The 14,108-nt window shown below is 66.5% G+C and overlaps 1 protein-coding gene across 2 annotated transcripts; it reads right to left on the bottom strand.

Moving 5' to 3' along the window:
• Positions 1 to 633: 633 nt before the first annotated feature.
• On the bottom strand, positions 634 to 13,769 carry UNC13D (unc-13 homolog D). Of its 2 annotated transcripts, XM_079796826.1 has the most exons (33): positions 13,681 to 13,769; positions 13,419 to 13,567; positions 12,691 to 12,726; positions 12,356 to 12,463; positions 12,181 to 12,240; positions 12,027 to 12,093; positions 11,636 to 11,819; positions 10,998 to 11,042; positions 10,811 to 10,879; positions 10,590 to 10,659; positions 10,327 to 10,431; positions 10,139 to 10,231; positions 9,960 to 10,063; positions 8,850 to 8,967; positions 8,591 to 8,715; positions 8,404 to 8,494; positions 8,270 to 8,326; positions 8,100 to 8,197; positions 7,950 to 8,001; positions 7,733 to 7,866; positions 7,500 to 7,620; positions 6,700 to 6,843; positions 6,445 to 6,543; positions 6,138 to 6,344; positions 5,924 to 5,992; positions 5,467 to 5,546; positions 3,959 to 4,064; positions 3,809 to 3,880; positions 3,099 to 3,182; positions 2,861 to 2,981; positions 2,534 to 2,657; positions 1,894 to 2,090; positions 634 to 1,437 (listed from the first exon to the last, which is right to left on the bottom strand). In XM_079796826.1, the coding sequence occupies exons 2-33, from the start codon at positions 13,533 to 13,535 to the stop codon at positions 1,316 to 1,318; spliced, it is 3,279 nt and encodes a 1,092-aa protein (XP_079652952.1). In that variant the 5' UTR covers positions 13,536 to 13,567; positions 13,681 to 13,769; the 3' UTR covers positions 634 to 1,315. The 2 variants fall into 2 exon arrangements, with proteins under 2 accessions (XP_079652952.1, XP_079652953.1); XM_079796827.1 differs by lacking the exons at positions 13,419 to 13,567; positions 13,681 to 13,769 and adding an exon at positions 12,850 to 13,406.
• Between the last annotated feature and the right edge of the window lie 339 nt (positions 13,770 to 14,108).

Raw genomic sequence — 14,108 nt, 5'->3', positions numbered from 1 at the left:
AGGCCTGGCGGTTTCTCGGAGGAACAACCAGGCCTTCCCATAAAAACATGAGGAGAAGGGCAGGCCCAGAGACGTCCTGCCCCTGAGCCACGTCCTCCCTCCCCCTGCTCTCAGCTGGCCTGTTAGGTGGGCGTGAGAAAGCACAGCTAAGGGGCTCCTCTCTGTGTGGCCTCAGTTCAAAGCTGAAGAGGGCTATGGAGCCATCTCAGACCTCCCACACCTCACCCTGTGCGGGCTCACAGAGGGTAAGTGGCTTGACTAGGGTCACGCAGCTGGAATGCCAACCGGGCCTCGGGCTCTGACTCCCAGCACGTAGGCCACTGCGCCCTGGGAGGCTCCCCGCTCCCGGTGCCCCCTGGAGTTCCAGGCCCCTGTGCTGGGCCGCGACCACAGAAATGGGTGTGCCTGGTAGTGTTCTGTTCAAAGCTCTTGGCCCAAATATCAGTAATACCAGTTGTCCCGCACCTGCTTCTGCATCAGTAACCCCCACACTTACTCCCTGCCTGTAACATCGGGGGGGAGAGGCGGGGAGAGGGGTGGGCCAAGCCCCAGGGTGGGGGCAGCCCAAGGTGTCTTGCAGGCTGGGCGGGGGTTTGCATGACCCGACACCTGGGCCCCCCTGTAGGCAAACAGCATGTTTTCTAAGAGGACGAGGGATTGCGATTTTTTTATTTTTGCTCAGAACATTTTTAGGTGGCCGGTACTGGCTCGGGGAGGAGATGTCCTCAGTAGATAAGGTTAGCCAAGCTGTCCTTTCTGCTTCCGCCCTCCATGCCAGCCCACTCCCCCCGCCTGCCAGCTCCCTGGCTCCAGGCTGCTTAGCCTGGGTGTTGGCAGCCCCGTCAGGCGGGGACCTGGGCTCCTTCCTTATGGCTACCCGCCCCCAGGGCAGTTGTGCCCACAGCCCCAGCCCCAATGAGTCTGAGGGGGTGCTGAAGAAGAGGCCCAAGGGAGCCCACCCACACCCAGTGGCTGGAATCGGTTTCCGGGGGACAGATGGCTGAGCCCCTGCTGTGCCAGCACTTTTCCCAGAGGAGCAGGGGCAGGAGATGCACAGCTGCCCCGCCCGGTGCTGGGATTTGGCAGAGAATGCTGAGGCCAAGGCTGAAGGCGGGGGGCGGGGTATAAATACTGCTGATGGTGTCCCCAGCACCGGGGCCCCGCTCTGGCAGGAGACCCGAGGGGTCTGCACTCTGGGCCTCCCAGCCTTGCAGAGCCCTCTGAGTGTTAGGCCAGGCCGGAGGGCTGCACTGCGGTGGGGACACCCCAGCCCTCCCAGGAAAGCCTGTCCCTACCAGGAGCCCCCCCTCCACGGCTATCTCCCTGGCTGCGGGGCATGCTGGGAGGCCTGCTTGGCTCGCTGCCGCCGCAGCTTCACAAACGCCTGGGCCTCACGGTCCCCCTTCCTGCTCTCCAGCAGCCGCAGGATTGGGTCCCCTGTGAAGAGAGGCGTTGGGGGTTAGGTTGGTGGGGGGGTGGGAGGAGGCAGTGCCTGGGTAGTGCAGGGGACAGCAGGCGACCTGTTACCTTCTAATATGAGGATCTCAGGTTAGCTAGCCTCTTTGTGCCTCAGTTTACTTGTCTATAAAATAGCAGTAATAGTATCTGCCTCATTGGGTGGTTGTACGGATTGAAAAGTTAATATGTGTCAAGTAAGTGGAGCTGGCCCATAAGCGCACAAACGTGACCTCGTCCTGTTAGCAAGATGGGCCCTCCCCAGGGAAATGGCGACCTTCCTCCACCAGAGACGGTCCCTACACGTGGCCCAGCGTCCACTGGTCTCAGCAACATCAGCCACCACGCTGGCTCCAATGGCTTCACCTCTGGGGGCCTCAGTCTGAGCCTTTACAGGCTGCCCCTCCCCTGCACCCCCAGCGCTGGGCTCAGGCCTACCGTTGGGCAGGGGGTAGGTGAGGGGCAGGCGCGTCTGCGGCACCTCCCCAGGCTCCTCAGTCCCACTCAGGCCGTGCACCGAGCGCAGAGGCAGGAAGGCCTCCCCTTCCAGGTCGTCGGCGCCCAGCGTGTCGTGGTCCAGCACCGTGAGCAGGAGGCAGGCCCCGTCCTTCCGGCACGGCTCAGCAGGCACCAGGCTGGGTGGGGGGCAAAGTTGGGCTCGGCTGCCCACCCCACACACTGCCACTGCCATCCACCCCCGCTCATGGGCTCACCTCCTGTTCCTGAGGACAGGCCAGGACTGGGAGGAAGATGCCAGATTGGGGGGAGGGAGGGATTGCAAAGTATGGGCCACATGGCCTGATGCTTTAAACCAGGGGCCCTAGGTCCCGGGGCTGGGCCGCTGGTGTTGGGCAACAGCGGACTTCAGGTCAGGACCCTTCCCTGGAAGTGACATGGGGAGTCTTCCCCCAACAGCCTGGCCCCTCCCAGGGAGCAGGTTTGCGACTGATGCCAGCAAACCTTTGTCCCAGGTGCCCTCCCACGGACCCAAAGGAGGTCACCTCAGGGGAGCCCCTTGGGCCCAGTCAGCAGGAGCTGGTCCAGGGCTGGGGAAGCGCTGCAAGTGGGACCCACTCACAATTCAAAGGTCTCATCAAACAGCGGGTGAAGGTCCTTCTTGTGCTTTTGGGTCTCCCGGGGAGCCAGCTCAGGGAATTCGTGCCTGGGCTCCAAGGTCAGCTGGACAAAGGGGTCGCTGGAGCCTGGCAAGTGGCGGGGGTGGGTGGGGGGCCGTACAATGGCCAAGGATGTCCCAGACCCCCGTCCAGCCTCCACTCCCTGCAGCTGTGCCCTGCTCAGCAGCACTGCCCCCTCCTGGTCATCCGGAGGAAGTGCACCCCGTGCTCCCGCGGGGCGAACAGAGCCCCCAGGGGCCCGGAGTGACCAGCGGGCAGCGCCCACTCACCGTTGGCGTCCAGGGGCAGCAGGTTGGAGGCGCTGAGCAGCTCCACGCGCAGCTTCTGCTCGGAGGCGCGGTAGGAAGCCTTGATGGTCACGGCCCCGAGCTCCTCGGTGGTAGTTTCGGCCTGGGGGCGGGGCACGTGGGCGTCACCGGGGGCGGGGCACGTGGGCGTCACCGGGGCGTGGCTTAGGGCGTGACACATGGGCGGGGCTTCGGGCGGGCGCCAGGGGCCGGGCCTCACCTGCTTCTCCAGGCGGCTGCGGAAGTACTTCCTGATAAGCTCCCGGCTGGAGGCCGCCTGCAGCTCCAAGTCCCTCTGCAGGTCCTGCGAACGGGGCCCAGCCCAAAGTCACCTGAACGTCACACTCCGCTCGGCCAGCGCTGCCCTCCGGGAGCTCGCAGCCGAGAGGGAGACGTTAATCAGACATGGGAAGCTCTGGGCGCCCCGGGACCACAGGCAGGGGACACACCCTCAGGACTGCCCTGGCGGACAGGCAAGCCACCCATAGACCCCTCCACATGCTCAGACCCTCACGCCTGGCTTCACGTGCTGCTGCTGTTGCTTGCTTTTTTTGGAAAAAGAAGCCCACGGTTTTTTTGTTGTTTTACTATCCTCACCCGAGGATATTTTCCCATTGATTTTTAGAGAGAGAGGAAGAAAGGGAGAGAGACAGAGAGAGGGAAACTTCCATGTGAGAGAGACACATGGATTGGTTGCCTCGTGCACGCACCGTGACCCAGTCCGGGGTTGCAACCGAGGTACATGCCCTTGACCGGAATCGAACCTGGGACCCTTCGGTCTGAGGCTCTATCCACTGAGCCAAACCAGCGAGGGCTAAACGGGCCCACGTTTTCATTTGGTGCGAGGTGCTGTGGTTACGCAGCTCTCCTGGACACAGGTGAGCACAGGAGGGCCGGCTCCCCCCACCCCAGGCACACCAAGGCCCGTACCTTGAAGGTGGCCGTGTGCAGGGCCTCGGGCGGCAGGCCACAGCCCTCGGCGTAGAAGCAGATCTCCAGGTTCTAGAGGATGAGCAGACGCGTCAGCGGTGGCCCCGCACACACGCCAACAGGGCTATCGTCGCGTCCCTGGATTCTCACCTGCAGCGCGATCTCCAGCCTCCTAGAGGCCGGCGGGCAGCTCCGCTGGGCGGCCGCCACCTCCGCCAGCACCGTGAGCGTGTGGGTCCAGAGCAGGGTCAAAAGGCTGGTGAGGCGCCGAGGGATGCCAGACACAGGACAGAGAGACGGGAGAGGAGGAAGCAGAGATGCTTTTGAGAAAGGACCTCAGGGACCCAGGCCCACGCACAGCTCCTCCTCACCTCACCCCCCACCTGCTGCACAGGAGAGACGGGGCCAGGGCCCGGCAGGGAGTGAGGGCTGGTCTCCTGAGGGCAAGGGGCGGGGAGTTGGGCCCGTCCTACCCAGCGTGTCTCCCAGCCTCCTGCAGAAGCCTTCTCAGGATCATCAACCCCCAACAAACAAGGGGTGGGGGCGGCTGCTCCCCAGTGACTGATCAGGGGTCAAGATGGCAGTGGCCAAACGAATAGGGTCTCAGCACACCGCACGGAGGAGCGTCTGCCGGCTGCTGGGAGGAGAAGGGAGCAGCCAAGCCCCGGGCCTAACAACTGCCTGAAACAGCTGACATGTCACGTGTCGGCGTGGGGCCCGGCAGTGAGGTACAGAAACGTGCGGTGAGGAATGCGGAGGTCGACAATAAAGGAAGCTAACTTAGTCACGTGCTCGTGCACCGATCACTGCTCTACGGGCTTCTGAGACGGTGGAGCGGAAAGCTCCTCTCTGGGTGGAGATCAAATTCCGTTTTAGGTGAAAATCAAAGCTCAACAACGGGCATTCTATGGCTTAAGAAATAAAGAGGGTGGGCTGCTGGCCTAGCCGGTGTGGCTCAGTGGACAGAGCATCAGCCTGCAGACTGAAGGGTCCCAGGTTCAATTCTGGTCGGCGCACAGGCCTGGGTTGCAGGCTCGATCCCCAGTGGGGGCGTGCAGGGGGCAGCCGATCAATGATTCTCTCTCATTGATGTTTTTTCCCCTCTCTCCCTTGCTCTCTGAAATCAATAACAATATATATATATGTTTAAAAATATAGCCCCCATCACTAGCAGGCTGGGGAGGGCCCACGGCCACCTGGGGATCTAGCACCCCCACTGCGCTGTGCCTGCAGCTCACGGGCCTCTTCCTCTGTGCAGGCTCTGCTCCCAGCACGTCAGCGACTCATTGAGCCCTAATAGAGGCCGGAACTACGACCGTCTACACAGAAAACTGGAGTCATCCACTCAAGACCACCCCCAGCAGCGGCGAAGCTGGAGTCTGAATCCAGCTTGTCCAGACCCCACGCCCTTGACCCCATTCCCCACTGCCCCGAGTCATGGGAGAGGAAACCAGCTGCCCAAGACGTTAGGGGGCAGTCTGCGAGGCCGGAGGGCCCGGGGCTAGTGGAGAAAGGACGTCAGGTAGTGAGCTCCCTGTCCCTGGAGCAAGCACCAAGGCAGAGGCCGGGGGCCTCCTCCCCTGGGAACGGTGCGGAGCCGGGAAAGGGGGCGGGTGGAGCAGGGGTGGGGTGTGGGCGCGCAGGGCAGCGCTGCGAACCTGCTGAAGTTCTCCTGCACCAGGTTCGTGTTCATGTAGCAGAGCTCCACCTCCAGGAACTTCATCAGGGGCAGGATGGCCTGCGGAGAGGGGCGGTTCTTTAGTGAGGAGCCTCCCAACCATCCAAGGTTCAAAGGTGTGCCTCACTATCCCTGCTGGCAGATGAGGAGACCGGCCAGCGGCTGTGTGAACAGGCAGCCGAGAAGGATGCGAAGTCCCAGCCCTGCCCCGTGGCACCCCACACTGAGGGCACTGGGAGAGCTCGGGGGATGTCCCAGCCCTGCCCCCTCAGCGCCCTAGGGGGAACCCGGGGCCCAGGAGGGGACATTGCTTGCCCCTGTCTGGTCTGGGGGACTTATCTCGGACACCCATGACGTCCAGCCCTCTGCCCAACCTGTTCTCCTTCGCAAGTCTAGACCCACAGAGCTGGCCAAGGTCAGCGAGAGCGAGCACTCACATCCTCCGGCAGCACGGACTCCCTGACGCCCACCAGATTGTGGATGTGCTTGGCGATGCCCACCTCCAGCTGCAGACACAGAACAGCGGGGGGAGGCCAGGGCCTGAGTGTAGGTTCAGGAAGGAGTGGGGGCTGGACATCGGCCTGCTGGGGGCGGGGGGAGGCTTTAGGCTGAGGATGGGTGGGCCGGGGTCACCGTGGGTCGGACAAGTACCTGCTCGGCCAGGGTGCGGACGCCGGTGCGGATCTCGTGGTTGAGCCCCGCCAGCGCGCTCTGCAGCTGGGCGTGCAGCGTGTTCCGCAGCTGCCCCTGCTCCAGCACCGCCCCGACCCGCTGCTCCAGCGCCTCCCATGCCAGCTGGGCAGGGAGCCTGCCGATCACCAGCCGCAGCTGCTCCATGTCGTTCACCACCACGCACAGCTGGGGGCAGGCAGGGCACAGGGACGCAGAGCTCCCTGAATAGGGGCAGGTGGGGCAGGCTCTACCCCAGCCCAGCCCAGCCCCCAGCGCTGGTCCTCACCATATTGGCTGCCAGGCCCTGGTCCTTCTGGCCGACAGCGAGCTCCCGAGCCCGGGCCTTTATCAGGCTGCAGTACACCAGGGCCAGCCGACAGGTGTCCTGGGGTGAGGGGGGGGGGTCAATGGGGGGCACCCAGGAGGGGCAGAGGGCGAAGGCACAGGAATCCCAAGGACTTGGGAGGCAGGCCTTGGAGAGCCTGGTGGGCGGGCATGAGGCTGCCTTGGAAGGCGGGAAGGACGCGGGAAGATGCTGCACCTCCACGAACTTGACGGTGATCATGAAGGCCTCCTCTGGGTCGGGCCAGTCCAGCTGCTGGGCAGTGTGGCCGATCTGGGCGAAGCAGGTGGACAGGTCCACAGCCGAGGTGCTGTGCTTGGTCAGCTCACCCAGGGGCACCAGCTGGGAGACGGGGAGAGTCAGAAAGGAGGGCTCCAGACTTGCTAAATCCATGCCCTGCTCCTCCTCCCTCCCACAGCACTCCTTGCTTCTGCCGTCTGCAAACAGAGCTGGGCATGGGGCTACAGGGAACAAGCAAGGCTCCGCCCAGACTCCCCTCCCCACAACCCCACCATCCCCCAAAACCCCACCACCCACACCCCCACTGCCCTCGCCACCCCCACTCCCACCCCCCGCCCCACCCCCTGCAAGAATCCGTCTGTAAAAGGAAGCCACAGCTCCAAGGATAACAGGAGGCCGCGTTTGCATACAGCTGGCCTAAAAGCATCCTTTAGCCCGGCCGCAGTGGCTCAGTGGCTGAGTGCCGACCTATGAACCAGGAGGTCACCGTTCGATTCCAGGACAGAGCACATGCCCAGGTTTGGGGCTTGATCCCCAGTAGGGGGCGTGCAGGAGGCAGCCGATCAATAATTCATCATTGATGTTTCTATGTTTCTCTCCCTCCCCTTGATCAATTAAAAAATATTTTTTAAATAATAAAAAAATGAAAAATAAAAGCATCCTTTATCACCAGTGACCTGTTTCTGAACATCCTGAAGCCCCAGCAGAGCCCAAAGCCCCACCCTAAAGCCGAGACCCCGCCCCAGCCCCGCCCCCACCTGGTCCATCTGCACCGCGCGCTGCACCCGAGCCAGGGCGACGCTGTACGTCTTCTGCAGCCAGGAGGGAATGGCGGGCTGGAACCAGCGGTGGAAGCCGTCCAGGGCCAGGACTCCATCCCTGGGGAGAGCCGGGACTCAGCCTGGGGAAGGCCGGGCCAGCGCGGGGGGGGGGGGGGGGGGCGGCGGGCCCTCCTGTCCCTGTGCGCACCCGCTGCCCGCCTGCGGCCCACCTCTCCGAGGGCGCCGGGCCCAGCCGGCAGAGCTCCTTGAGGCTGGTGTAGAGCTGGAACAGGCTCTCGCCCACCTCTGGGGACACCGGGCTGCTCACCGCCGCGGCCGTGTGGTCCTGCACCCGCTTGGCCACCTGCGGGGGGGGGGGGACGGCGAGGTGGGCGGGGCTCCAGGGCCAGGGTGGAGGGAGCGGGAGAGGCCTGGGCGGGGACTCACCAGCCACTGCAGCTCCAGGAAGGCCATGGAGAAGAGGTCGATCTTCAGAGCACTGCGGGAGGGGCAGCGGGTGACCTGGTGCCGCACCCCGGGGTCCCCCTGGCCCGCGGGCTGAGCCCCTCCCCCGCTCTCCCAGCCCAGCGCGCTCACTTGTGGAAGATCTTGTTCCAGGTGCGCTGGCACTGGTGCAGGTCGCCAGTGATGTCCTGGACCAGGCTCAGCAGGGCCTTGCCCGCCTCCAGCAGGCCCTGGCGGGGACAGAGGCAGTGAGCAGGGCTGGGAGAGCAGGCACCCAGCCACCGCCCTGCACAGCCCCTCACCTGCACCATGGGCTGATGGTGCTGCTGCTTCAGGTGGAACCATTCGACGGTGCCAGCCTGTGGGCAAAGAGGCAGTGAGCAGGGGGGTTGCTTGGCTCAGGCACACGCCTCCCCATCCCCAGGGGGTACCATACCCGCAGCGCCTCCGTCACCAGGTGGGGCAGGGGGGCACTGTCCGGGCACAGCTCTCCAAACGCCTTCGTCTTGCACATCTGGACCAGGACCCTGTGAGGACAGAGCCTGCTGCCCACACCCCCGCCCTCCACAGCGCCCCATCCCTGCAGGTGCCCCCGCGGTTCCCTAATCCCGGACCACACTGACCTGAGGAGAGACTGCAGCCGGGCCGGGGAGTCGGCGACCGAGAGGGGGAAGACGGTGCGGAACCTCCGGATGAGGGACAGGCCGTAGGCCAGCAGGGAGTTGAAGGAGGTGGCCAGCTCCTCCCGCTGCAGGCCCAGGAAGGTGCCCAGGAAGGTGCCCAGGAGATGCTGTGAGGCCCGAGCTGCATGATGGGGCCCCCACAGCCGCTCCCGTCCCTGGGCCCTGCCTGCCCAACACCCCTCACCCCGCCCCAGCCCACCTGCTCTGCCTGGAGACGGCCCTGGATCCACTGGTACTCGATGCTGGTGATGGGGTGCAGGAGGCAGCTGCTGGGGAACTCCAGGCTCTGGTAGACCCGGCTGTAGGCCAGCCACTGCCTGTGGCACACGGAAGCCCTCAGCCTGGCCAGGTGGGCACCTCCCTCCCCGCTGCTGGCCCAGCCTCGGGAGGGACGGCGCCTAAGTTAATCACCCATCTCTTAAATTAGGACACTTGTGGTTTTAAAATTTGGCTCTCTTGCTGCGTTTGAAAAATCCGATTTGGAGACTTGAGCAAACACTGGCTGGAACTTCCCTTTAGATAATTCAGGGGAGACTTCCCCGAGGTGGCGATGGCGATGGGACAAGGTTCGAGTGGGAGGGTGGGGGAGGACACACAGCCCTGGTACTGTCCCTGCCGGGACGTGGCGGCCACCTGCGTGACAGGCTTGGGCCCGGTGGGCAAACCAGGCCCTCCTCATCGGTGCTGTTCCAGTCTCAGCCGCACCTGACCCCCCACCTGCCCAGGAATCCCCACCTGCCCCCGTCCTAGAGCTGCCTCCTTCCACCCCCGACTCCAATGCCAGGGGTCAGCCCCTGCTCAGGGCAGCACCCGCTGTGCCCTCCTCCCGACCCCCGTGGGCACGGCAGTGTCTGTGAGCTCACACGTGTGCCTGCCTGGCCTTCCCACAACCTGCTGTGGCCCGGGGATGTGACAGGCCCGGCGCGGAGCCATACCCTCAGGGCCCAGATTTGCCGCAGGACGGCAGTGGCATTGGGAAGTGGGGTGGGCCTGGGGCAGGGCTGGCAAACTCAGACGCCCAGGATTCAGGCCATGGCAGGGAGTGACTGGGCCTGAGGGCATCGTGACGGCCTGGGGAGGACATGCCACTCCGCTCTGAGCCACGGAGCCAGCAGGAGGCAGCGCGGGGCGGCAGCGCGGAGGTTCCGAGAGGGCTGGCGATGGGACTCTGCACGGAAGCCTCCCCATTTTACAAGTTGGTAACGAACTCAGAACCGAAAACACACAGTTTAGGCCAAACAGAATTCCTGGGGGGGTTAGACTCCAGCTGCCAGCCCACAGGGGCCGGAAGGGAGGGGGGTGCGCTCACGCCATGGACTGGTGGAAGTCCGACAGGTCCTTCTGGGTGGCGTGGAGAAACAGGATGGTGGCGGCCTGGGGACTCAGCGACCCGTCCCAGGAGGTACTGCCTGCCTGAGGGGGCAGGGGGAGGGGTGTCAGGGCCTGGCAGGCAGACCCGGGCCCTGCCCAGCCCCGGGAGGGCGGTACCTGGTGCTGGGTGACCTCGTGGGCCACGAGCTGCTGCAGCAGGTGGAGGTGCACCGTGCAGCTGGGCTGGGAGCGGCTGGCGGCTGTGGCTCTCTGCAGGAGGCCAGTGTGGGGTGAGCCGAGCCCCCCGTGCCCGGTGGGGCCCGTCCAGCCCACTGGGAGGCCCCTGGCCCTTGGCCCAGACCTACCCGCTTGTGAATGAGCTGGAACTGGAGGTGGCACCGACCGCGGTCGGGGTAGGTCTCGGTGCAGGGCTCCAGACGGTACCACTGATCCTCCCGGCAGCGCAGGTCCTGGCGGCCGGGGGTGGGGTGGGGTGGGGGGGGGTCAGGAGATGCTCACGCCCACGAGTGGGGACAGGGAGGCCCCAGGAGGCAGACCTGGAACCCCGCCCCGCACGCCCTCGCTGACCCCCTCCTGCCTCTCTCCCGCCTCTTCCCGCCCCCCTCACCTGGAGCCTCAGAACCACGTTGCCCAGAAAGTCGTCCTGGCCCTTGTCCTTGCGGGCATCCTTGAAGATCCTGTTCCGGGCAGGGTGCGTGAGGGAGACGGGCCCAGGGCCTGAGGGCCAGATGGCACCTGCCCCCCACGTGCGGCCACAGGGCCCCGCAACTGGTGTTGGGTGTGTGGGGGGAGCCCCCACTCCTTCCCGGGGAGCCCGGCGGCACCCACCTTCGCAGCCCATGCAGGTCTGTGAGCTCCCCGAGCTTGTGCCTGACGGACTCCACAGTGTCCAGGTCCCTGGCGGCACAGGTGCGAGCTGGAGGCCGAGGGCCGCCTGGGGCTCCCGACCCCGGGGGTTGGAGGCTGACACCTCGCCCCCCCTCACCCCCACCCCACAGCGGGGCCGGCTCCTCACCACATGTCCAGGTGAAAGCTCGAGCTGCTGATGTCCTCAAACTCCCTGTGGGGAGAGGAGGACACGGTCCAGCCACGGCCGCCCCCGCCCAGGGCTTCTCGCGAGGCTGCCGTCCCCAGGAGCGCCCCCCGCTGTGAACTTAGCCGCTTCCTGGCAACTCCACCTCCCCTCCCACCGCATCCCTCCTCCTTTAAGTTAAGGCTCAGGCTTCCCCAGATCAGCCCCGCAAGCTGAGCTCTGCACCCCCCACCCCGCCAGCACACGGCCAGCCCTGCGTGTCCGCCCCGCGTGTCCGCCTGTGTGTGCGCCCCGTGTATCCGCCCTGCGTGTGCGCCCTGCGTGTGCGCCCTGCGTGTGCGCCCTGCGTGTCCACCCTGCGTGTCCGCCCTGCGTGTCCACCCCGCGTGTCCGCCCTGTGTGTCCACCCTGTGTGTCCGCCCTGCGTGTCCGCCCTGCGTGTCCACCTGCGTGTCCACCTGCGTGTCCGCCCTGCGTGTCCGCCCTGCGTGTCCACCTGCGTGTCCGCCCTGCCTCAGGAGCAGGCCTCTCCTCGGGTAAAGCCAGGCCCCTCCCGAGGCCAGGAAGTCCTGCTGGTCTCACTCCCGGGGGACCCCTCCCACTGGGACGGGGCCACGTACAGGATGAAGGTCTCGTCCCAGACGGGGTTGAGCGTCTGGGCGATGACCTGGGTGCGGTGGGTCTGCTCCTCGGGGATGGTGTGCCTCACCACGGCCTTCGGCTGCCGCCGCCGCGACCCCGGGCTGCCCCCCGGCGCGCCCACGCCCTGCTCGATGCCCAGCAGGCAGTAGGGGTCACTGAACCCTGGGAGGAGAGGGGGAGGGTGTTGGCCGGGCTCCGCGGGAGGGTCCTTCATCACCCCACCCCAGACTCCGAGGGCAAGGAGCCATCAGCGCCAGGCAGCCTCGGGGTGTCTGGGGGAGCCGAGCCCCCACCCAGAGTTCCGGGTCCGACGGTGATGCCGGGAGAGGAAGGGGCGGGAAGGAGGCCCTCGGGCCCAGCACCACTCACCGCTGACATCCTTGCCCAGGATGCCCTTGGCTTGCTTCACCGTGGCCTTCAGGCAAAACACTGGCTTCTGGAGAGAGGGGGGGGGGGGGGCGCCTGAGTGGCAGAGGGGGCTCCCAGCCCCGGCCTTGCCCAGGGGGCCCCAGGCCAGGGTTACCTCGAGCTCCTGGACCTGCTGCAGCATCCGCTGGTGCTCCGGGGGCTCCATGTGGAAGGCCTGGGAGGAGGAGCGAGGGGGCCGGGCGTGGGTGGGGAGTGGCCAGGCGGGGAAGGAGGATGCCTGAGTCCAGGCTCCGGGGGTTGGGGTGGGGGGTGGGGGGTGCTGGGCTCACCTCCTGCAGGTAGCGCAGCAGCTCCGAGGCCTCCGTCACGTGGCTGGGCTCAGGCTTCCCCACGCGGTGCAGGACGGTGTAGAGAGCCTCCTCGTAGAGCAGGGCCCGCTGAGACACAGCGGGGTCACCTCAGGACCCGTCCACCCACCACAAGGCTGAGCCGCACCAGGCCCGGGACACAGCACCGCCTGCCACAGCGGGGCCGGGGCGCCCACACATGCAGGGGAGGGGGGGGCTGTGGCCATCAGGCTCGGCCAGGATGCCAGGGCTGCTTGGGAGGATGCAGGCTGCCTCCCGGCCCCTCTCTGCGCCCCCACACTCCGCCCGATCCTTACCTGCTCCGGGGAGAAGTGGTGGGATGGAGGCTCGATCTGGGAGCAAGGTGGAAAGACAAAGTGTCGGGGCCGGGGTCAGGGCCTGGACCGCAGGAGCGGCTCCTCGCAGAGCAGGCCCGGCCCGGCATCCAGGCCCCCCCCCCCCCCGCCCCCGCGCACCTGTTCCCCCAGCAGGCCTCCTGGGGGGCCGGCCGCTGGGCCGCCTTCCTCGGCCCCGGGCCTGTGGCCGCCGAGGTCCATCGGTGCTCAGCTGCCCCGGCAGCGTGAGTCCTCGGCCCCCGGGCCCCCCTCCTTTCCTTCCCCAGAGGAAGCAGCACCGCTTATCGGCGGCCACGCTCGCGCCCCAGCGGCGGAAGTGAGGCCCGGCAGCGGAGGTGGGAGATGGGGGGTCATGGCAAGCAGGCCTGGGGGTTGCTCAGCTGGTCCCCAAGCCGCCTGGCCCGGTGGGGGCCCCCCTGCCCGATGGAGCCGGTGCCTTTGGAGCCCGAGGAGCTGGGGGGGGGGGGCGTTTCCACCAGAGACAGGGGCTCAGACCCCGACCTGAGGCCCAGGGGTGGCCCAGAGAACACAGACCCTGCTCTGCTGACCCAGAAGGCTCTGCCCAGGGGGAGGGCAGGGGAGGCGAGCACACCCTCAGCCCCTGCCCCAGCCCCAGCGAGGTGGGGCCCGCACCCCAGACCACAGAGCCCCACCCAGGCCGGCTCTGCTCCCGCTGAAGTCACTCCTACCTCCCGGGCCGGTTGGGGCAGGGGATCCTCTGTATCTCGGACCTTGCGGCGCCTTATCTTGATGGCCTGTCGCAAGAGGGGGGGGCGCCGCTGCGGGTGGGAGAGGAGTGTCGCCATGGTGGCCGGCTGCCCTGCCCTCCGCGCCGCTGCTGCGGGGAAGATAGTGAAGCCGCAGGATTGTGCAAAGGGCCGAGGGCGGCCCCCCTGAGCCGGGAGGGGGAAGGAGGCAGGTGGCGAGAGGGTCAGGCCAGGGTTTCACCACCTCAGAGGCCCGACGGGCCGGCACCTTCCTCCCTCCCACTGCCTGTGGGACCCTGGGAGGAACTCCCCGGCTGGAGGCAGAGGGTGGCCTCAGGGGCGGGCCCGGCCCCACCCACCGCACCCCACCCGCCCCGCAGAGGCTCGGAGGTCCCTGCTCCCCAGCAGGGGGCGGCAGGCGGGCGGACTCCCTGGGTGGGTGGGCTTCCCACCCACATTTCCTGAATGGGCCCCAGACCTGGGGTGGGGGTGGGCAGGGCACAGGGTGGGGGCTCCAGGGAGGTGTCTCCCCGGCAGGTGGCCAACTGCTCAGCCTGCTCCACCCCACAGGTGACATTCCAGCTAGGTGACGGCCAGGCTGCGCCAGGCGGGGACGGCCCGAAGGCCCTGCCCCCACGGGACAGCCAGGAGGGCGCCCCTTCAAATGCTGCC

The sequence above is a fragment of the Cnephaeus nilssonii genome (assembly GCF_951640355.1).
Source record: "Cnephaeus nilssonii genome assembly, chromosome: 19".
Classification (NCBI taxonomy): domain Eukaryota; kingdom Metazoa; phylum Chordata; class Mammalia; order Chiroptera; family Vespertilionidae; genus Cnephaeus; species Cnephaeus nilssonii.
This window is presented reverse-complemented; position numbering and strand designations above follow the sequence as displayed.

Coding starts and splice junctions, on each gene's coding strand:
- UNC13D (XM_079796826.1), bottom strand. CDS start 13,535: ATGGCGACACTCCTCTCCCACCCGCAGCGGCGCCCCCCCCTCTTGCGA. Junction 4,065..5,466: donor GTGCAGGAGAACTTCAGCAG/GTTCGCAGCGCT, acceptor GCGCCTCACCAG/CCTTTTGACCCTGCTCTGGA. Junction 2,982..3,098: donor GCAGCCGCCTGGAGAAGCAG/GTGAGGCCCGGC, acceptor CCCCGCCCCCAG/GCCGAAACTACCACCGAGGA.